Genomic DNA, 22,746 nt, shown 5'->3' with positions numbered 1-22,746 from the left:
GAGTAGCCTCTGGGGGTGCCCTTGTAAGTTGAGCGACTAAAGGAATGTCTGAGAGCTTGCAATTGCAAGGCTCCCATTAATTTGGCTGTGTCCGTATCCTTTTTCATCTTTTCAAGTGTTGAATCTACATTTGGCCCAAATATATGCTCCTGATCAAATGGCTGGTTGAGTATGGAACTTTGAACCTCACGTTTAAAACCGGAGATGCGTAGCCAAGCATGCCTATGCAAAAGGACACTTGTTTTTACCGCTCTGGAGGCGGTGTCTGCCATGTCAAGAGCGCAACGGATGGAGGTGTTGGTAATAAGCTTACCCTGTATGAGTTCATTGGCCCTGTTTTTGTATTTATATGGAGGTGCTGCATTATGGACTCTAGTTCATCATAATGTGCCCTATCATACCTGGCTAACAGCGCCTGAGTGTTAGCGATGCGCAATATGTTAGCCACCTGTGAGGCTGTACTTTTGCCAGAGACGTCCAAGAGTTTAGACTCTTAGTCCGGTGGTGGAGCGTCACCTGATGTCTCGGAATTGGCTCTCTTCCTAGCATTAGAAACTACCAGGGAGTCTAAGGATACTGGGCCTTTAATGTAAGTTGGGTCAGCAGGGGCCGCTTTATATTTTTTCTCGATCCTGGGGTTAATAACTCGAGCCCTAACCGGATTTTAAAGACTTAAGGTGCATGCTTAATAACCCCTTTAAGCACAGGTAGTATTGAGGTGGACCTTTGATTGGTGTCAAATGTATCCATTAGGAAATCCTGCTCTGGTCTGTGTGCAAGTCAATTCCGTGGTAATGGGCAGCTCTGTGGACGAGCTGATTAAAGGCCATGGTGTCCTCTGGAGGGGAAGGCCTGGAAGGGTAGAGGTCATCCTGTGGAACATTAGGGACATCTGGCGTGTTATAATCATCCCAGGGGTCTGGGGAAGAAGGTGGACTAGGATCCCCTAGTGGCACATCGTCCGGACCCTCCCCTATGTCATCCAAGGTGTCATCATCATCTACTGGTGTAGGAGATGGTGTAGGGGAACTGTGTGGTGGGGGAGGTGGAGGAGGAGGAGGAGGAGGAGGAGGAGGAGGAGGAGGTGGTGGAGGAGGAGTTGGAGAAGGGACTCGTAGAGGAGATGTGGCAAAGTCCCTCTTTTTAGGTGGTGGAGCCGGTGCAGGCGCATCTAGTGGTCTTTTCCTAGAACTAAGAGTCAATTGACCAGTGTTAGGATCCCTTGTTAGAGTCTTTTGAGCAGGGTCTGGTGTGAACAGCTCTTCTGCTGGAGGTTGGTCTTTCGGTGCCGAGCGCTTCGGTTCCGTAGACCTCTTCGGCACCGACTCTGTAGTGGTTCTGTGTTGTTTTGGTTTGGAGCCGTGCGTTTTTACAGTGTCCGTGGCCTGTGGAACTTGTTGTTTTTTCGGTTCCGAGGCTTTCCTTGCCTCAGAATCCGAACCCTTCGGGAGTGGTTTTTTGTTCGGTTCCGAATGTTTTTTCAGTGTCGACGAATCGGTGCTTGTGGGTTTTGGTGCCATGTGCTTGGATGTGGAAGCAGCTGTCGGCATGGAGGAGGAGGGCTGTTTCTTTTTCGATGCCGGGGATTGTGTTTCGGTACCGACAGCAGGCTGACTCGAGCCCGAGCTGCCTGAAGGCTCAGTAGGCTTCTTTGCCGGGCCCGAGGGCGGGGCATGGGAAGCAGTCTCTCAGTGTGCACCTGGGCCCAAAGGCGAAGGTGTGACCGAAGCCTTTTTCGATGGTGCAGGGAGGGGGTCGGGGTTGACGTTCTTACTTACGACCCTCTGCGCCGGAGTGATTTCTTCGACATTGGAGTCATCGGCTTCTGAGGCGCTGACGAGGCTTTTCTTCGACCCGCTCTAGCTCCGGCACGTCGACGCCCTCTTGGAAGATGCCGTCGGGGATTGATGTCGACGAGCGAGCCATGGTTCTTTGAGTGCGTCGGTCTCGAATGATCTTTTTGAAGTGGAAAGAGGCACAAGCTGGACAGTCTCTGGCCTCGTGCTCTGGTGAAAGGCAGAGGTTGCACACCTTATGCAGATCGGTGTGGGGAAACTTCGACCCACATTGAGGACACTTCTTGAACGGCGTCCTTTCCATGAGCCAGAAGCCAAGGCCCAGGTAGGCCCGAAGGCCTTCGCCGACTATCGGAATTGAGGATTTCGATTTGGAGAGATGCGCGACGTTTAGGGTTCGCGATCAAGACAATACCGTCGAAAGGGTGAAGGATTGCTTGTCGAAAGTGGAACCGGTAACGGTTCCCAACTGGAGCGCGACAAACACATCAGAGCCCGATGGCGGAAAAATACAATCCGAGGATAGAGCCGATGCTCATGCGCACTATAGTCCGAAGGAGGAGTCACCTATCCCGTGACTTCCGAAGACTTTTCCAGGGCAAAAACAAGTGCAAACATCCGGGCCCAACACCAGATGGCGATCTATGCTAAGTGTGTGATCTGCAGCTCATATGCCTCAAACAGATATTTTTTAATTTAGTTGAGCAGAGGAGACAGGACTTCTAAAGAAGGGCTTCTGAACTGAAACCTCAGATACCTCAATGGGCTGAGAAAGATGAAATTTATAAAAACAGGCAAGACTCATGCTGCTATGTCCTTGGACTTTGAAAAGAAAGTGAAGATCTGCCTCCATAGATTAAAGACTGAATGTAACAATGCATTTATTGGTTCCAGTGAATGTGAACATAATTTCTTAGTTATTGGGGGATGGGGACTAAAAGGTGGAACAGATCCAATATATCCTGGAGTTTATTACGTATGTGGCAATAAAGCCTATTTCAGACTGCCTGATCATTGGTACGGGAGTTGCTATTTTGGAATAGTATTCCCAAAGGTGTACCATGTGAAAAGAGTCACTGGAAGCAATGAAAACGCAAAAGAACGAACGCGTATAAAAAGAGCTAGTTTTTCTGAAATAGTAGGAAATATATTTAGTGCATTGATACCTTCAGTGGGAGTAATTCTGAATTCACGAAAAATGTGTCAGCTGTCTACAGTAGTGGATCGGCTAGCTACTGACACTGCTGGAGGATTCTTGATGATCAACACAGAAATGGTTGCAATTAGATCTCTGGTTTTGCAAAATCAACTTGCTCTTGATATATTATTGGCAAAAGAGGGCGGAGTCTGTAAAATGCTGAAAGCGCAACATTGTTGCACATACATCCCGGACAAAAGTGTTGAAATTGGAGGATACATTACAAATATCACAAAACTGGAGGAAGATTTGAAATCACTGGAAGTTGACAGTGTATGGAAGACATTAACAAATAGCATTACTACCATAGGGAGCTGGTTTTCTAACATAGGAAAGAGCATAATAGGTCAAATAATACTGCCAATCTTGGGAATAACACTATTAGTCTTAGCAATGATGATATGGTTCAAATGTTGCAAGAAAAGAAAAAGGTATGAAGTGAATGAAAATGGAAAGAAAAAGTATGAGGAAATACAACTGGAAGAAATGAAAGGAAATCTATATAAAACAATGAAGGGCTTATAGTACAGAAATGAAAAGGTTGAAGAGGGAATTGAGAGCTGCTACAGTTGGCATCTGATTTAGGTGATGGGAAATTAGTGATGGCATAAAATGCCATCAGACAGGAGATTGATGGAGCAGGGACTCGTATAAAAGAGACATGCTCAAATGCAATCTTGTCAGATAACTCGTAATACCGTAATAATTGTGTTTGTAAATACTAATAATACATCACAAATCCGTATATTTAAGCTTAGGGGAAGCTTGCCTATGTATCGTACTAACAAGTAACTCGAGAGTGACTAAAAATGGCTGCTAACACGGGAATCTTTACTGCGCATGCGTCAACTACATCTACGTAGGGACACATGTAATGACGTGCCTATGCTTTGGAGGGAAATCTTTGCAGCTGCACAATCGCTTTCAAGATGGCCGCTTGGAACTTACATGTTAATGCGCATGCTTTTGCTGAAACTGAACCATGCAAATTTAATAAAATGCGAATGCGAAAGATTTATACAAGTAAAAGGGGTTAGAGTAGAGATAGGTGGTATACAGTGAAATCATTTTATTTTGAATTTAATATGTCTCTTTCTGACTTCTTTATTAGTTCGTATTTTGGGCCTCAAAGGATGACCGATGTCTATACCCCACGTGACCTCCGCACATGAGTACCTGTAACCCGCCAGGGACCATGACGAATTAATTTGAAACTCATCCAAGACCAAGACCTCTACTTGTCCTGGGAACGGAATCATCTTCCTGACTGATGAATGAAGAATTTTTTTAATTGTATAATTTTGATCGATAAAAATGTGAACTCGGGTGGGAAATAGATAAAGCATGGGAAAGTAAATTAAGGGGCGGGAACACAGAACAATGAGCTTAAAGAAAAATATTAAACTTAGCATGGTGTGATGATCGTCTCCCCTGTTTCTGTCCAATCAGAGTTAGAAGTTTCATAAATTTGAAACATTTAGGGGTGGTACATGCCATTAGAAAGGAATAATTGAGGTAGTTTGTTAGTCAGTTTAGATGATCACAGACCGCAGCGAGACCAGAATGCGGACAGACCGAGATGCTGTCCGAGAATTGAATAAATGCTGAAGAAGAACCATTTCCAGACTTAGAATTTTGAGCCAATCAATTAGAAGAACATCACGGAAGAACCGAGGAGGCACATAATAGAAGAAGATCGCAGAAGAATCAAGGAGGAAGATAGTGTCAGAGAGGGGTGCGATGCAGGCGTCGTATCTAGAAGAAATCATCTATCCTGTCCCTGAATCCTGTCCTGAAACTTTGTCTCCTGACCTGTCCCAGGGGACCCATTCCAGCTCCTTGGCCAAGGGATTGGTTTTCACACCATTCTAGGTAACTATAATTCAGAGTAGTATGTCGTTGTACTGCTCACTCTGTTTCCTCCCTATTCAGGTTCTGTCATCGTAATAACTTTGTTTAACGATTATTCTACTTACATTTTATTCCCTTCCTCTCCTTGGAGAAAACGGTGTTCTAACTGTATTTTGGTTCTTGGCTCACATGAATTAACTAGATAAATATATAAAACTCCGAGTCTGTGGTTATTAAAAGGTTTTATTCTATGTCAATTTTTACCTATACTCTTAACTAAAAGGTCCATTGACCAGAGGAAAGTACATTTGGTCAGAAAGGTTTAGTAAGAAATGATTAGATAAATTCACCTTACAGGTATTAGTACAACAAATTGACCCCAGCGGTATCTACTAGCCTATGCAAATGTGTGTGTGTGTTTATGGGCCCAGGTGAGTATATGGTAGTTGAGTACCTGAGGTTGGTAACCCGCTGGATCACATGCACAGGTCCAGATAGAGAAAACAGAGCATGCACAGGTCCAGATAGAGAGGACAGAGCATGCAAAGGTCCAGATAGAGATAACAGAGCATGCACAGGTCCAGATAGAGAGAACAGAGGATGCAAAGGTCCAGATAGAGAGAACAGAGCATGCAAAGGTCCAGATAGAGAGAACAGAGCATGCACAGGTCCAGATAGAGAGGACAGAGCATGCACAGGTCCAGATAGAGAGGACAGAGCATGCACAGGTCCAGATAGAGAGAACAGAGCATGCACAAGTCCAGATAGAGAGGACAGAGCATGCAAAGGTCCAGATAGAGAGGAAAGATCATGCACAGGTCCAAATAGAGAGCAGAGCATGCACAGGTCCAAATAGAGAGGACAGAGCATGCACACGTCCAGATAGAGAGCTGAGCACGCACAGGTCCAGATAGAGAGGACAGAGCATGCACAGGTCCAGATAGAGAGAACAGAGCATGCAAAGGTCCAGATAGAGAGACCAGAGCATGCACAGGTCCAGAGAGAGAGAACAGAGCATGCACAGGTCCAGATAGAGAGGACAGAGCATGCACAGGTCCAGATAGAGAGAACAGAGCATGCACAGGTCTAGATAGAGAGAACAGAGCGTGCACAGGTCCAGATAGAGAGAACAGAGCGTGCACAGGTCCAGGTCCAGATAGAGAGGACAGAGCATGCACAGGTCCAGATAGAGAGGACAGAGCATGCACAGGTCCAGATAGAGAGCTGAGCACGCACAGGTCCAGATAGAGAGGACAGAGCATGCACAGGTCCAGATAGAGAGGACAGAGCATGCAAAGGTCCAGATAGAGAGAACAGAGCATGCAAAGGTCCAGATAGAGAGAACAGAGCATGCACAGGTCCAGATAGAGAGAACAGAGCATGCACAGGTCCAGATAGAGAGGACAGAGCATGCACAGGTCCAGAGAGAGAACAGAGCGTGCACAGGTCCAAATAGAGAGGACAGAGCATGCACAGGTCCAGATAGAGAGAACAGAGCATGCAAAGGTCCAGATAGAGAGAACAGAGCATGCAAAGGTCCAGATAGAGAGAACAGAGCATGCACAGGTCCAGATAGAGAGGACAGAGCATGCAAAGGTCCAGATAGAGAGGACAGAGCATGTACAGGTCCAGATAGAGAGGACAGAGCATGCACAGGTCCAGATAGAGAGGACAGAGCATGCACAGGTCCAGAGAGAGAACAGAGCATGCACAGGTCCAGATAGAGAGGACAGAGCATGCACAGGTCCAGAGAGAGAACAGAGCATGCACAGGTCCAAATAGAGAGGACAGAGCATACACAGGTCCAGATAGAGAGAACAGAGCATGCAAAGGTCCAGATAGAGAGAACAGAGCATGCACAGGTCCAGATAGAGAGGACAGAGCATGCAAAGGTCCAGATAGAGAGGACAGAGCATGTACAGGTCCAGATAGAGAGGACAGAGCATGCACAGGTCCAGATAGAGAGGACAGAGCATGCACAGGTCCAGATAGAGAAGGCAGAGCATGCACTGGCGTACCTAGAGAGAACAGAGCATGCACAGGTCCGAGGAGAGAGAACAGAGTATGCACATGTCCAGATAGAGAGAACAGAGCGTGCACAGGTCCAGATAGAGAGAACAGAGCGTGCACAGGTCCAGATAGAGAGAACAGAGCATGCACAGGTAAGGATAGAGAGAACAGAGCATGCACAGGTCTAGATAGAGAGAACAGAGCATGCACAGGTCCAGATAGAGAGGACAGAGCATGCACAGGTCCAGAGAGAGAACAGAGCATGCACAGGTCCAGATAGAGAGGACAGAGCATGCACAGGTCCAGAGAGAGAACAGAGCATGCACAGGTCCAGATAGAGAGGACAGAGCATGCACAGGTCCAGATAGAGAGAACAGAGCATGCACAGGTCTAGACAGAGAGAACAGAGCATGCACAGATACAGATAGAGAGAACAGAGCGTGCACAGGTCCAGATAGAGAGCTGAGCACGCACAGGTCCAGATAGAGAGGACAGAGCATGCACAAGTCCAGATAGAGAGAACAGAGCATGCACAGGTCCAGATAGAGAGAACAGAGCATGCACAGGTCTAGATAGAGAGAACAGAGCATGCACAGGTCCAGATAGAGAGAACAGAGCGTGCACAGGTCCAGATAGAGAGCTGAGCACGCACAGGTCCAGATAGAGAGGACAGAGCATGCACAGGTCTAGATAGAGAGAACAGAGCATGCACAGGTCCAGATAGAGAGAACAGAGCGTGCACAGGTCCAGATAGAGAGCTGAGCACGCACAGGTCCAGATAGAGAGGACAGAGCATGCACAAGTCCAGATAGAGAGAACAGAGCATGCACAGGTCCAGATAGAGAGGACAGAGCATGCAAAGGTCCAGATAGAGAGAACAGAGCATGCACAGGTCCAGATAGAGAGGACAGAGCATGCAAAGGTCCAGATAGAGAGGACAGAGCATGTACAGGTCCAGATAGAGAGGACAGAGCATGCACAGGTCCAGATAGAGAGGACAGAGCATGTACAGGTCCAGATAGAGAGGACAGAGCATGTACAGGTCCAGATAGAGAGAACAGAGCATGCACAGGTCCAGATAGAGAGGACAGAGCATTCACAGGTCCAGATAGAGAGGACAGAGCATGCACAAGTCCAGATAGAGAGAACAGAGCATGCACAGGTCCAGATAGAGAGGACAGAGCATGCACAGGTCCAGATAGAGAGAACAGAGCATGCACAGGTCCAGATAGAGAGGACAGAGCATGCACAGGTCCAGATAGAGAGGACAGAGCATTCAAAGGTCCAGATAGAGAGGAAAGATCATGCACAGGTCCATATAGAGAGCAGAGCATGCACAGGTCCAAATAGAGAGGACAGAGCATGCAAAGGTCCAGATAGAGAGCTGAGCACGCACAGGTCCAGATAGAGAGGACAGAGCACGCACAGGTCCAGATAGAGAGGACAGAGCACGCACAGGTCCAGATAGAGAGCAGAGCATGCACAGGTCCAAATAGAGAGGACAGAGCATGCAAAGGTCCAGATAGAGAGGACAGAGCATGCACAAGTCCAGATGGAGAGAACAGAGGATGCAAAGGTCCAGATAGAGAGGACAGAGCACGCACAGGTCCAGATAGAGAGAACAGAGCATGCAAAGGTCCAGATAGAGAGGACAGAGCATGCACAGGTCCAGATAGAGAGGACAGAGCATTCAAAGGTCCAGATAGAGAGGACAGAGCATTCAAAGGTCCAGATAGAGAGGAAAGATCATGCACAGATCCAGATAGAGAGAACAGAGCGTGCACAGGTCCAGGTCCATATAGAGAGGACAGAGCATGCACAGGTCCAGATAGAGATAACAGAGCATGCACAGGTCCAGATAGAGAGAACAGAGCATGCACAGGTCCAGATAGAGAGAACAGAGGATGCAAAGGTCCAGATAGAGAGAACAGAGGATGCAAAGGTCCAGATAGAGAGAACAGAGCATGCAAAGGTCCAGATAGAGAGAACAGAGCATGCACAGGTCCAGATAGAGAGCAGAGCATGCAAAGGTCCAGATAGAGAGAACAGAGCATGCACAGGTCCAGATAGAGAGGACAGAGCATGCGCAGGTCCAGATAGAGAGGACAGAGCATGCAAAGGTCCAGATAGAGAGGAAAGATCATGCACAGGTCCAAAAAGAGAGGACAGAGCATGCACAGGTCCAAATAGAGAGGACAGAGCATACACAGGTCCAGATAGAGAGAACAGAGCATGGCCCTAAATAAAGAAAGTGTACAGATTGATTTACTTGGTCCGAAGTCCACGGTGGCGTACAAGCCCTGCAAGGTTCCGCACCTCAGCTCTTTCTCAGAGTTGCCATCAGTAGTGAAGAGTACAATGTCGCTCCCTAGGAGAGACTCGAACTTCGCCTTCAGGTATCGCAGGTAGTTGTAATCGCAAACATAGTAGCTTCCGTATTCATTTTCCACCTGCAGGAGAAGTGCATTGAAGCAATTAAGTACTCTAGCAATACAGGTCATGCTGACCCGCATCCTCCGCCTCATCCTAGTGCCTTGACCCCTTCCCTGCTCTGACTATGCACTTGAATCTTACAGCATCACTTCTGTACGCCAGGATGAAAACGCTTACTTTTTTTGCATGTCATACCTAACAGGCAATGCTCCCTTTATCGAGAAAAGAACACAGATGCATACGTCAAAGCCAATCTGTATCTCCTCCCGGCTTGCATGAACTGAGATCCACGCAGAGTTTGACATTGTAATGAGCAGCAGCCCTACTTTTTCAGTACTGGGTTGCATGTAAATTCCTCAGACTCGACCTGTACCCTACTTCTTCAGTGTAAGATCCCACAAACTGCCCAGCAAAGACAGACCAGAGCAGAGAAACCTGGCCAGTCTACCACCGTCAGCCATCGCAGTGAATGTCCAGCTTAAGAACAACAGAGACAACCCGTAGGGCTTCTGCAGAGCCATGCTGCTCTGTGAGGATGTCTAAGCACAGATTGACTCCATCATGACAACCCACACAGGCCTGTTGGGTCTTGGTGTGGCAGCAGCTGCTCTACAGGGCTGTAAAGGAAAGATGTGCTTCAGGGTCTGGCTACAGCAGCCACAGAGCCTCGGAACACACCTCCCGACTACGGCAAACAACCCCCTTGCATGCTGTAGCCTATTGTCCTACTGTGAAATCTGGCCCTGACTCACACGAAGCTCTGTCAATGGGACACCAATCCAGACAAGCAGCAGCCCTGCTCTTCCAGTGTCACTCTTCCCTCATGTTTGGCGCCCAGGCATGTGTAGTCCACCATCCTTTTCACTCTTCCCTCACGTTTGGTGCTTACGCGCGTGTAGTCCGCCATCCTTGATGTACTCATTCACAACATACCTGGACGCTGATGATGTTTCCACCATTTTGGTAAAGTTTGGGCCTCATTTTGGGAAGGAGAACATTCAGCCAGGTGTCGACAGCCATCAGGTAATCTACAATCACAGAGACACACAGCAGACAACAGATCACTTGAAAGGGAATCCACTCTTGTTGAATCAATAACACACATAATGCAAAATAAGCGACTAATAATCCTAGTTCTCTTTCAGCTGTCTCTCTGCTTAAATCCATCAACACCTTGAACACGATTTATAACCACACATATCCTTTCCCACTAAAAATGTACATCTGTCTGAGGCCATTTCAAAACAATACGAATTCATTTGCCGCCCTCCATTGCAGGCCAGGGGGGCGTTATTTAAAATGGTGGCTCTCCCTCGTTTTCTATATGCTCCCGTGTCCTGCTGCCCAGATTCTTTACAGAGATATTGGCCTGAATCAACACCTTCCTCTGGGCAGAGAAAACCTCATGGGTCTCCTTTGAAAAATGTTTCTTAAAGCCTTACGAGGCAGGGTTGGTCTGGGCCGATGTCCAACTCTATTGGGCGTCTCATATGATCCCCATAAATGACTGTCTCTATGCGGATCGAGATGACCCTGCTGTGGGGTTGGAGCTCAACCTCATTCATCCCCATGGAACTCTCAACCTCCTCTACAGTAAGACCCTCTGTGCCCCCGGTTACACGTCTACCCAGCCTCGGTTGACACACTGCATTAAGACACATAAAATGGCACACCAAATCACAACAGGGACACTGCTGTTGCAGGGCACATGGCTGTCCGAGATGGCAAAACTCTCTGGGTTTAAGTGTTGACACTTAATAGGTATCCCCACCCTAGGAGGCAACTGGAGGGGCAGTCACTTTTGGTCCTTCCAGGAACCAGTTGGTGAGTTCAAGCTCCACTCCTCGCAGTTCTATCGATACGTGCAGCTGACACAGGCTAACTGCGGTCACCGAGTACAGTCACATTGAATGTCACTTAATGCTAGACACTCTAGGCAAGAGGGGTATCTTATGGGTATATCAAACACTGATTAATAACGCATAGACCCCCAATTGGTGCTTAGGACAAAACGGGAAGCAGATCTGGGTGTCCTAGAGGATGTTGAATGGACTGAGGCAGAGATGGCGGCCAGGCTGCTGGGTATCTCAATGTGTTTCCACCTCATTCAGTTTACAAGCTTTCACAAATTCCACTTTTCTCCATCCCACTTGTGGCAGATTGGACGAGCCAGTAGCCCTGCTTGCCTCCATTGTTGGGCCTCACCAGGCACCTTCTATAACATGGTCTGGGACTGCCCAATTATTAGTAGTTATTGGCTAGCTACCACGAGAGCCCTGAGCAGAATCATAGTCTGCTTAATCAAACTAGACCCCAAAATTACTCTGCAGAGTATTGTGGACAATTTGGGGGTGTCTCGGAGTACCCGAGCCCTAATGGCCATGGGCTACTTGGTGGTGAAGAAAGATATTGCGTGCCACTGGATAGATGCCTCTGCCCCCTCCCTTGCTGAATGAACTAATGGGATGAACCAATGTACTGCAGTGGAGAAACTGGCATACAAAGCCAGTGGGGCTCATAAAAAGTATATAGGGACCCTGTGGCATCCCTGTCATTGTGCACCCTGCTTCTGACTCTGGAGTGGTGGAGTAGAGTGGCGTATAGTAGAGAGGAGTGGCATAGGGTGACATAGAATGGAGTGTACAGTGGAGTCGCAAAGAGTGGAGTAGTGGCATAGAGTGGACTGGCATAGAGTGATGTAGAGGAGAGTAGAGAGACAGGGAGTAGTGTAGAGTGATGTACAGTGGACTTGTGTTCAGTGGAGTAGAGTGGCACAGAGTGCCGTAGACTGACATTCTAGGAAGTGGAGTGGCATACAGTAGAGTGGCATAGAACAAATTGGTATAGAGTGAAGTGGCAAACAGTGGCACAGAGTAGAGTGGCGCACAGAAGTGTAGATCAGAGAGGCATAGAGTGACATGGCATAGAGTACAGTAGAGTGGCGTAGATTAAAGTGGTGTAGGGTAGAGTGGCATAGAGTGCAGTGGTGTACAGTAGAGTGATGTAGAGTGGCATAGAATAACTTAGAGTAGCGTGGCGTAGATTAGTATAGTTGAGCGTGTAAGTAACTAAAGCATAAATAGAAACCAGAGATAGCTTGAATGCAACATAATGTAGCGGAGACAGGGTTTTGCCTGCACACATTGCTATGTTAGCACAAGCGTTTTAGATGTTGAATGAATGAAATTAAATTTCTATAGCGCGTTTCTACCCTGAGGCCTCGTAGCGCTTAGGACAGGACAGGCAGAATCACGGCAAGTTAGTGAGTAGTACTAAAAAGATACGTTTTAAGGAGTTTACGGAAGGTCTGTAAGTTACGTTCCATGCGAAGAGTAGAGGGAAGAGAATTCCAGAGATTAGCAGCATTCAGGGAAAAGGAACGTCCGCCCCATCTGGATGTGCGTACTTTCCTTGTGGTAGCAAGGAAAGCGGAGCTGGAACGAAGACTCCTTGAAGGTTGGTAAGGAGTGACCAGGGGATGGATAATGGCAGGGCCAATTTTCCAGATGGCTCTGTGGGCCAGGCACATGGCCTTAAAATCGTATTCGGGACTTGATTGGGAGCCAGTTTTCTCATTGCGGGTTTTGCTGATTGTCTCCGAGGAATCTGGAGGAGTAGGCGAGCCGCACAATTCTGGATCACTTGTAGTTTTTGAGTAGTGGCCTGAGGGGCGCCTAGATACAAGGTGTTCCCGTAATCCAGGCGTGACAAGATGAGGGCTTGCACCATAATCCTTTGCGCCTGGAAGGAGAGTAAGGGAAGAATTTTCCTTAACATCCTCATCATGCCAAAACATGTAGCTGAGAACTTGGTGGCTTGATGATTGAAACTTAAGGAGCTGTCGAGCCACATACCTAGGCTCTTAATCTGGTGCTTTGGGGCAGGCATAGTGCCGAGAAAATCGGCCATGAGAATGCAGAGGAGGGTGATGGAGCTTTGCCCAGGAACATCAATTCAGTTTTGTCCCCATTTAGCTTAAGGTGAGATAGTTCCATCCATTCGGCCACCGCCTCTAGGCAATTGCCCAGAGCGCAAGATGAACCCTCCGGGTGGTTTAATGCCACCACCAGTTGGGTATCATCTGCGTAGGTGATAATTTTTATGCCGAATGGACGTACTATCTCTGCCAAAGTCGTCATATAGGTGTTAAAAAGCATGGGGCTCAGGGAGGAACCCTGGGGAACCCCATAGCTAAGAGGCCATCGGTTTGTGGAAATATGGATTTTTCTGGTCAGTTATGTCCCCTATCTTGGACCCCAACGGTTCTATGTGCATGTCACAAGTACATGTATGTTCCCTCCAGTTCCAGTTATGAAGACGCAAATACATGTGCGTCCACCGTCAACATGTCCTCTGTCAGATCCGCCATGAATAGGCCGGATATTCCATTCCTAAATATGAAAGGCCACCGGCTTTGTATGGTTCACTTATGCCATTTTACAGTCCAGGCAAGTAGGCCCTGATTCTGTCATCAAACTCCTCTTGCCTTCTGCCTCTGAAAACTCGAGTCTGAGCCTGCATCTGTGACCATGAACTTTGTCTCATTCTCTGCGCGGCTCACGAAGCCTGACATCAGCCTATTCTCTGCCAAGAACTGTATTTCACCTTCGAATTATCTGCTTCACTCCTTAGCCGATGCATTCCTGTCTAGCAAATTAAGTAAACATTCTTCCAGCTACTGAGCAAAGGCTCGGCTTCTCTGTCCTCATGCAAGTAATTCATAGCCCTGTTACCATGGAATATTCCTACCCCCTCGCATTCAGTGTAGACACTTAGACGCTTGTACACGCACGCACAGTCAGTATAGAATAGATTCTGTCCGAGAGTCCTTCTTTTGTGGATAACATAGTTCTTTAAACATAGGATGTTAGATATGATTTGGGATTAGGTTGACTTGACCCCCCAGACTTTTTGTCTCCACATGTAGAGCTAAATGTCAAGTCCCCTTCACCCCCTAGTTGCACGTCAATTACACGTCATGCTGCTGCGCGCGCATCTATGCCAAGTATTATCTTATAGATCCACCTATATGTGACATCATAACCAATTATGTTCCTTTTTACTCCTTATTACACCCATTTTCGGTTACGCATATGAATCGTCATTTTCCTTATCAATTGTTACGCCTACTGCATTTGCTTCATTGTAATGAATGTTCTATAAAAATCATTTCTTGTCAATAAAGTATGTACTTCACTTCCTGAACCCCCGTGGTGATGGAACTTGGAGCAACCGATTATAATCGATCATTGGAATAAAGCCCATTCCGAACCTCTAATACCACGGATTCTGCCTCTCATTTTACTGAGCTATTTTATTATGTTTCTGTATCAAATTAAGTCCCGGTAAAGGAATTTTATTTACCACATGAATGGCGCCCGAACAGGGACACTTTCTCATCTCACGCGCCGGCGGTGAGTTGCAGGCCCGGTCTCCTGCCACAGCTGGACGGACAATAACGCGTACCAGCAGGATTTCCTGTATCTCCCTCCGGTCAAGCGGGGGCGACTGAGGCTGCGATCAACACCCAGACGAGGCGGTGAGAAGTGCGAAGTATCCCGACCAGAGCCTAGCTGAGAGAGCAAGATCCGAGGTATACAGAGGCCCACCAGTTCGAAGCCGAGTCCAGTTTCCGACGAGTCGAGTCCAGTCCAGTCCGGTCCAAGTTCAGTTGCCGAGGCCTTCCGTTTCCGAAGCTACCCGGTGAGTACCATTACTGGGGAGGCATTTCTGACGTGCACATAGGTTGTGCCGGTCAAGACGGGTTTGGGTACACAAATCCGGTCTGCACTGTTTTAGCAGTGTATATGTACTGTTTAGCAGTATATCAAGTATTCCGAAGTATCTAGTCATTGTCAAGAATTATGCTTGGTGATTAGTTATGCAGACGATCATCATTGTTGGTTATTTTAAAGGTTAAAAAAAATGTTTAATGTTTAATGTTTAATGTGTTAAACGTCCTGCATATTGTGGTATGAATGGTTGTTCATTATTGTGCTTTTGTATTAAGTGTGTTCAAGATTAAGTATCGGATCAGTTGTCAAATATGCCGCTCTTTTCGAAATTAAGACAGATCACTACTAGAAAAGGGGTACTCGAAGAAGCCGTCCCTATTCCTCCTAGGGACACTCCAGGGCACTTCATGTATCACAAACATGGCTTAGACGCTATATTATTCCTTGATTTATGGGTAGACTACACCAAGGAATTACCAGAAAGTCAGAGGTGGCCCGCAGCGGGGACCTGGGATGCAGAGTGCATCATGAAAGTCAAGGAAGAGTTATGGAAAAGGAAAGTCAGACAGTCACAGAAAGACGCCGTTGAGTTATGGCGTAAAGAATCTCATAGACGCACAGAAAAAGCACTCCGACAGGAAGAAAGGAATAAAGAGAGTTCAAATAAAGTTCGAGAAAATCTATTAATTGAGGAAGGTATCCGAGTGAAATCAGAACAAGTAGATAGACAAAGAAATGCCCTTATGAATGGTATGTATCCCCTTCTAGCCGAAGGATTACCTAAGGCTACTCCAGAGATACCGAAAGACTTGCCACCCCCATTATTTCCAATAAAGGTACATCCTAAGGGGCATCCTAGAACCGCAGAAGATGTTTTTCTTTCCTCATATTTAGATGACGCAGCTCCCGAGTATGCTAATTCCGCCCCACATAGACCGCATACCAGGGAGGTCCAACGCCAAGATCCAGTACCCGTATCCTTACAGCAACAAATCGAGTCACAAGTTCCGGCAAGCACATCTGTTTCTGCATCTGCTCCTACAGCTACTTCTGTAGCTGTGTCCACACCTATAGTTGCTGTGTCACGTTCAACGAATCCTTTCACACCCGACACCCCAGATGGGGCTACGGGAGGTGCTACCAATATTTTTTCTACGCCACCCAGAATAAATAAACTTACTTTTCAAGAGTCAGCACATTCACGTACACCCAAACTCATAAATGCCCGTACGCTTAAGGAACTTCTTATAGATTGTAGATATGACCCTGTGCCCGGTAAAGAGGACGAAATGACCCTGGCATCATTGCGTATCAGACTAGCCGCAGTGTATTTAGGGAAGTTACCAGGAATGACTGCGCATCTAGATAAAATATATCATTTTGTCCAAACAGGGCGAGATCCAGAATGTATTAACAGAGCTATGGAATACCAGAAAGTAGAGATACAGGGGGAACTGTTACGTTTCCTCATAAATTGTGTGATCAGAAATCAAGACCGACCGGGGGTAGACCCGGAAGCAATGCAAATTCTTACCAGATGGAGCCAGAATATATCAGAAGGTAGACATGATAAGAAAAATTGTATAATAGCCATGTGCCGAAAGATCCGTAAAGAAATAGAACGCCTACACGAAGAAAGATTAGAGGTAGACGAGTTCGAACAAAGCGAGGAAGAAGGGTCAGGACTGCCCGCGAGACAGTCGGACACCATAGCCTATGTAGGTAGAGGAAGATCTTGTAATAGTAATAGATGTCTTACTGACTCGATACGTCCGATATGTCCAGATAATAACAGGAATTTCCAAATACCTATAATTAATATAAGGTCTAACGAGCATTCGTTCCAAACCGCCGACAAACTACTCCGAGAACGAAGGGGTTATCATTTTCTCGATTCTATGGATGAACAAGATTTAGCCAGGGCAGCTGTCCATTGGGTGGACAGTCCCGGAAAATATAGTGATGATACAGTAGCACGCACATTTTTGAATCTCACCCCAGATGAACAGAGGTTAGCTGGGATTTATATGATTCAACAACTCATTATACTATATCGGAGTCAGCATTCGGACCCTGGTCCCTTACCTGACATATTGACTGAATTGCTTATGAATAAGTGGAGAGGTTCAGGTACTAAATTAATTAAAGAAATTCTAGAATCAAGAAAGCAGTATATTCTTTTTGTATGCTCAGAGCGTGTCTCATTACCCGTCAAGGAAAGAACCACGTATTACATGGATAGACAGAATCCCTTACGAGAAGTGCACCCAATAAAAGGCGAGGACAACGAGTTTAAGCGCGTATTTGTATATACGCCCATATCGAAAATAGAATTGTTACAAATGAAGAAAGTGGTACCCAGTCATGACAAAGATCCAGCGGGTTTTCACCGAGAAATTAAAGACATGTTACTCATGGGAGAGTATACCTATCCCGACATTATGACAATATTAAAGGTATTGATGCCTGCTGGTATTTATGAGAAACTCAAGGAAAAAGAGAGGGAGGTAGGAGACCAAAAGATAGAATGGTCAGTATTAGAAGCGGAAGAAAAGGCCCGAACTGCAGGAGCAGGACTTGGGGATAAAACTAAAGCACTACCAGGTTTATTAGTACAGGTACTGCCACGTTTATTAACGACGAAAAAGGAAGATTGGGGTACAATTTCAGCCTGTAAGCAGAAGCAAGATGAAGACACTAGTGATTACTATGCCCGATTTGAAAAATGTTTTGGTATAAATAGTGGCCTAAAAGCAAGTAGCGAATCATACCCGCATCTGTTTGTAACAAAATTAGTAGAAAATGCCCTGCCCCAAGTAAAGAATAGAGTATTAAAATTCGAGAGTACCTGGCAAGGTAACACTCCATCACAAATGTTACAAATGTTACAGTACCATCACAATAGAATTAGAGAGGAACAAGAACATGAACACAGACGCATGAAAGACACGAAAATGAAAATGCTAGTTTCCCAGACAGTTCCAGCTGAAGGACATAAAAAGGGTATGACACATTCCGATTCAGCAGGACCTGTAAAAGGGACATGCAATTATTGTAAAAAGCCAGGTCATTACGTACACGATTGTCCAGTTTTAAAACATAATATCGCCATAGGTAAAACACAAGAAAGACCACGGCCACTCAGACAAGATCAGAATGAACAAGGAGCTCCGCAGCATGCACAGGCCATGCCAGCCGCACAACAGCCAATACAGTTTGTGCCAGCTGCACCACCGTTGCCTGTTGCTGCCACACAGACAACAACACGACAAATGTATCAGACCGCGCAGTATGAATATCCTGAGTATCAACGTTACGCATGAAAAAGCCTAGAGAGGGAAGTTGACTTACCCCTGATTGAAATCCCAGTAGATCAAGAAGGACCTTATGTACATAGTGAATTATTAGGCCAAGATAGAAAATTTTTACTCGATACAGGGGCAAGTCGAACAACTATAAAACGTAGTGAAGTTCCAGGGGCACCCCTCTCAGGCTCTCAGAATATTTCCCTTGGTTTTTCAGGAAAACCTATTGTTAATGAAGTGTCACAGCCTCTTCCACTTACGATAGGACCTCTGACCCGAACTACAGATTTATTGCTTACTAAATCATGTCCAGAAAACTTGTTAGGAATAAAAACACTGAAAGCTCTAGGAGCCATAATATGTTGTTCTCCGGAAGGAGTAAGGTTGTTTTTACGTGATTTTAAAGGGCACTATGTGTCTAGAGACATGGATCCCCGACTGCAGACTTTACCAGTACATCTATGGGCACAAGGCCCTACTGATGTTGGTTGCATGAATATTACACCATATCGAGTCACATTAAAGGCAGGAGTGGTGCTACCACGAATGCGACAATACAAGTTACCACCAGATGCTGTAGTGGCTTTACTACAAATCATTGACGAGCTCATTGCCCAAGGAGTAGTTGTGGAAACAGACTCCAATGTATGTAATTCACCGATAATTCCGATTCTTAAACGAACAGATCCAACGGCCCCGCCAGTATATCGATTGGTTATTGATCTGCGCGAGTTAAACAAATGCATTGTGCCACAATTTCCTGTGGTCCCAGATATCTCGTCATTACTGACAGCTATTGATTCCGAAGCGACATTCTTTACTGTAATCGATCTCAAGAATGCCTTTTTCAGCGTCCCAATAGATCCGGAAAGCCAATATTTGTTCGGATTTAGTTTAAATGGACGTAGCTTTAAATTCTCACGCGCACCTCAAGGATTTACAGAAAGCCCCAGCATCTATAGCCAAGCACTGAAACGAGAACTAGATAGTATCCACATGCCAGTTAACACTGCTCTGCTTCAATATGTCGATGATCTGCTGATCACCGCGAGAAGCGAACCGGAATGTGAAAAAGCATCACTGACAGTTTTACAATTTCTAGCCAAAAAGGGGCACAAGGTGTCCCCTTCTAAGCTGCAATTCTGTGTCCAGCGAGTTATTTATCTTGGACACTCGCTGTCCAAGGAGGGAAGGCAGCTTACACCCGACCGCATTCAGTTAATAGCTAACATGCCAATACCCAAGACACAAAAGGAGGTGCGGGCTTTCATAGGCCTCACTTCATATTGTAGGCAGTGGATCCCTCAGTATGCATTTCTAGCAAAACCACTCATTCAGTTAACAACACAGGAGGCAGCCACATCGACTGTTCTCCCTTGGACTCAGGAACATACACAAGCTTTTGAAAGCCTAAAGAAAGCTTTATGTCAAGCACCTGTTTTAGCAACGCCATGTTACAGAAAACAGTTTACACTTTTTGTTACAGAACGCGAAGGTACTGCCTTGTCAGTACTCACACAGGAACAAGCAGGATCACACAAACCATGTGCTTATTTTTCTAGTACATTAGATCCCGTAGCCCAGGCTTTGCCTGCGTGCCTAAAATCAGTAGCAGCGACAGCTTTAGCAATCAGACAAAGCGATGCCATAGTGTTAGGACATCCATTGACAGTTCAAGTACCACACGCAGTAGAGGTTCTTGTAAATAGAACGCAAACACAACACTTGACTATAGCGCGACTTACAGGGTACGAACTTACATTGTTTCAGCCACATATAGAAATCAGACGCTGTAACACATTGAATCCTGCCACACTGTTGCCAGTAACCGGAACAGACCCACTAGCTCATGACTGTATTGAAGTTATTACAATAACGACAAAACCCAGACAAGACTTAACCGATGTCCCATTGTCAGATCCAGACCTGACATTGTATGTAGATGGTTCATGCATGAGAACAAATACAGGAGAGTTAGTGGCTGCTTACGCAGTCACAACAGATACTGAAGTCATTGAAACTAATCGTATAAATACTTTGTCAGCTCAAGCCGCAGAGCTTACCGCTCTGACACAAGCCTGTATTCAAGCCACGAATAAAAAAGTCAACATATACACTGATTCACGTTATGCATTCGGAGTTGTACATGACTTCGGCGTGCTGTGGCGAGAGAGAGGTTATTTAACTTCCCACGGTGCCCACATTCAGCACGGACCCCTCATTCATGCCTTATTAGATGCAATACATCTACCCACTGCAATATCAATTATGAAATGTAAAGCTCATACGAAGGTTACTGATATCATTTCCCAAGGCAATGATCTAGCCGACAGAACAGCTAAACAGACTGCTCAAACTCAAACCCCCGACATGACAAAGACAATAGTCCCGATGCCGACACATTGTATGACAGTTAAAGATCCTACTCTTGACGTAATTGGCATACAGACACATGCTACACCAGACGAAATAAAGAAATGGACTGAATTAGGAGGGATCCAAACGGACCAAGGATGGATGATGAAGGAAAAGTCTGTATGGTTCCTTCCTGATTCAATGGTCCAAGTTATAATTAACACTATACATAGTCCAGCACATCTCGGAGAAAAAGCTATGCTAGACAGCATTCAACACATTTGGTTCAATAAACATTTGCGAGCAGCAGCCAAACAAAAGGTCCGTACCTGTATGATTTGTTGTCAGTTTAACCCAGGAAAAAGCGTTCCCGTAGAACAGGGTGGATTTCATCCTCCTAGTCACCCTTTTGAAGTACTCCAGATGGACTATATCCAGATGGAACGATGTCGAGGATTCAAATATGTTCTCGTAGTTGTCTGCGCTCTGTCCCGTTGGACAGAGGCATACCCGGTTTCAGATTACACTGCCCCGACTACTGCCAAACAGTTGGTTCGAGAATTCTTCCCACGATACGGTTTACCACGTGTTGTTCACTCAGATAACGGCCAGCCGTTCTCATCCGAATTAATGAAACATGTTTCACTTCTGTTAGGATATCAGTGGAAATTCCACTGTGTCCGACACCCCGAGGCAGCAGGTCTCGTAGAAAGACATAACCAGATACTGAAAATCAGATTGTCCAAAATATGCAGAGAGAAAGGTGTCGACTGGGTAGTAGCGTTACCAGTTGCACTCTTTTACATGAGAATGGTAGCACACTCTCGAACAGGGCTATCCCCGTATGAGGTGATCTTCGGCAGACCACCAAATATGTGGGGGACGCCTATACCACGCAAAATAACTGATGTTGACTGTAATATGCTGACAGATTACTTGGCTTCCTTGATGTCTGCACTACAATCTTGTCGTTCACAGGTAGCTGCAGCCTTTCCCGACAACACTGAGGTGAAACCCCATGACGTAGTTCCGGGGGACCTCGTACTTGTGAGGAATTTCGACCGAAAGACTCAGCTGGAGCCCAGGTGGAAGTCACCCAAGTTGGTCCTGCTGACCACAAGAACAGCCGTGAAGATTGAAGGCAGAAAAGGCTGGATTCATTCAAGTCATATCAAGAAATTTCATGGACTTCCTGCAGATGTAAACAGCCCACCTCGTGTGTCTTCACCCATTGACTCAAAACTTCCTTTTGTTGAACAGAGTAACTCTGAACACTATAAACTAAAGCTTAGGCCCAACCAGTCGAGCAATTTGATTGTTTAAGTCCTCTCCAAGGTGAAGCGGTTGAATTGTCTCTGACATGTATCCCTTGGACCTGAGTAGAGAAAACACCCGGAAAATGTTGAAACGACAGGCGTATTGTAAATCACTGCGTAGCCACTGCATAGTGACATTATTAATCTTGTTTTTCTTGAGTCTTTTAATAATTACTGCAAGTATATTGTTGCACATATATTACCCTATTGCCAGAAACGTTTACAATGTTACTACTGAACATTCTTTTAGTGACTTACCCCCGCATGAATTGTCTTATAGACTTGCGCTGCGCAATAACACTTTCATTAGTATGTTACATCATTCCCATCAGACTAGTAATGCCACTAATTGTTGGGTGTGTGGCCGGCTCCCTCCCTATCAGAATTATGAAGGAGTCCTGCCTTTCTTTCCACATCCGTTTACACATAATGGCTCCTGTGGAGCATGGTTTAGTTTAATCAATTCCATAGACTCAGACACAGCAGTTTACCAAGATCATTGGGTATGGGGAAACCTGAACCTAGTTTTACTCAAGGTCTGCTACCCTGACAAGGAGGGTCGCCCCAAAAGAACAGGAACTGATCTAGAAAATGAAGTATATGGATTAGGTAATTTTACACCTAATCTCATGATTCTGAATGTCAAATCCGAAGTTGAACTAGTTTTACCCACCATGTCAGTATTCCCAGCGAAGGGTGAATTGTGTGTAAGAAAGGTTGGTTCCATACATATGGGCCATAGTAAAT

General features: G+C 46.0%; 1 protein-coding gene across 6 annotated transcripts in view; it reads right to left on the bottom strand.

Annotated features, from left to right (window-relative positions):
• The window catches only part of LOC146859432 (beta-galactosidase-like), a 356,754-nt gene that overhangs the window by 154,504 nt on the left and 179,504 nt on the right, over window positions 1-22,746 (bottom strand). For all 6 annotated transcript variants that reach the window (XM_085650133.1, XM_085650132.1, XM_085650130.1 and 3 more), the window contains 2 exons: window positions 10,222-10,316; window positions 9,125-9,305 (listed from right to left, as the gene is read on the bottom strand). In XM_085650133.1, the coding sequence (XP_085506259.1) occupies window positions 9,125-9,305; window positions 10,222-10,316 (276 nt within the window). The remainder of the gene's footprint in view (window positions 1-9,124; window positions 9,306-10,221; window positions 10,317-22,746) is intronic.

The sequence above is a fragment of the Triturus cristatus genome, chromosome 3_2 (genome assembly GCF_964204655.1).
Source record: "Triturus cristatus chromosome 3_2, aTriCri1.1, whole genome shotgun sequence".
Lineage (NCBI taxonomy): Eukaryota > Metazoa > Chordata > Amphibia > Caudata > Salamandridae > Triturus > Triturus cristatus.
The sequence above is the reverse complement of the archived record's forward strand: the minus strand, read 5'-3'. Positions and strand labels throughout refer to the sequence as shown.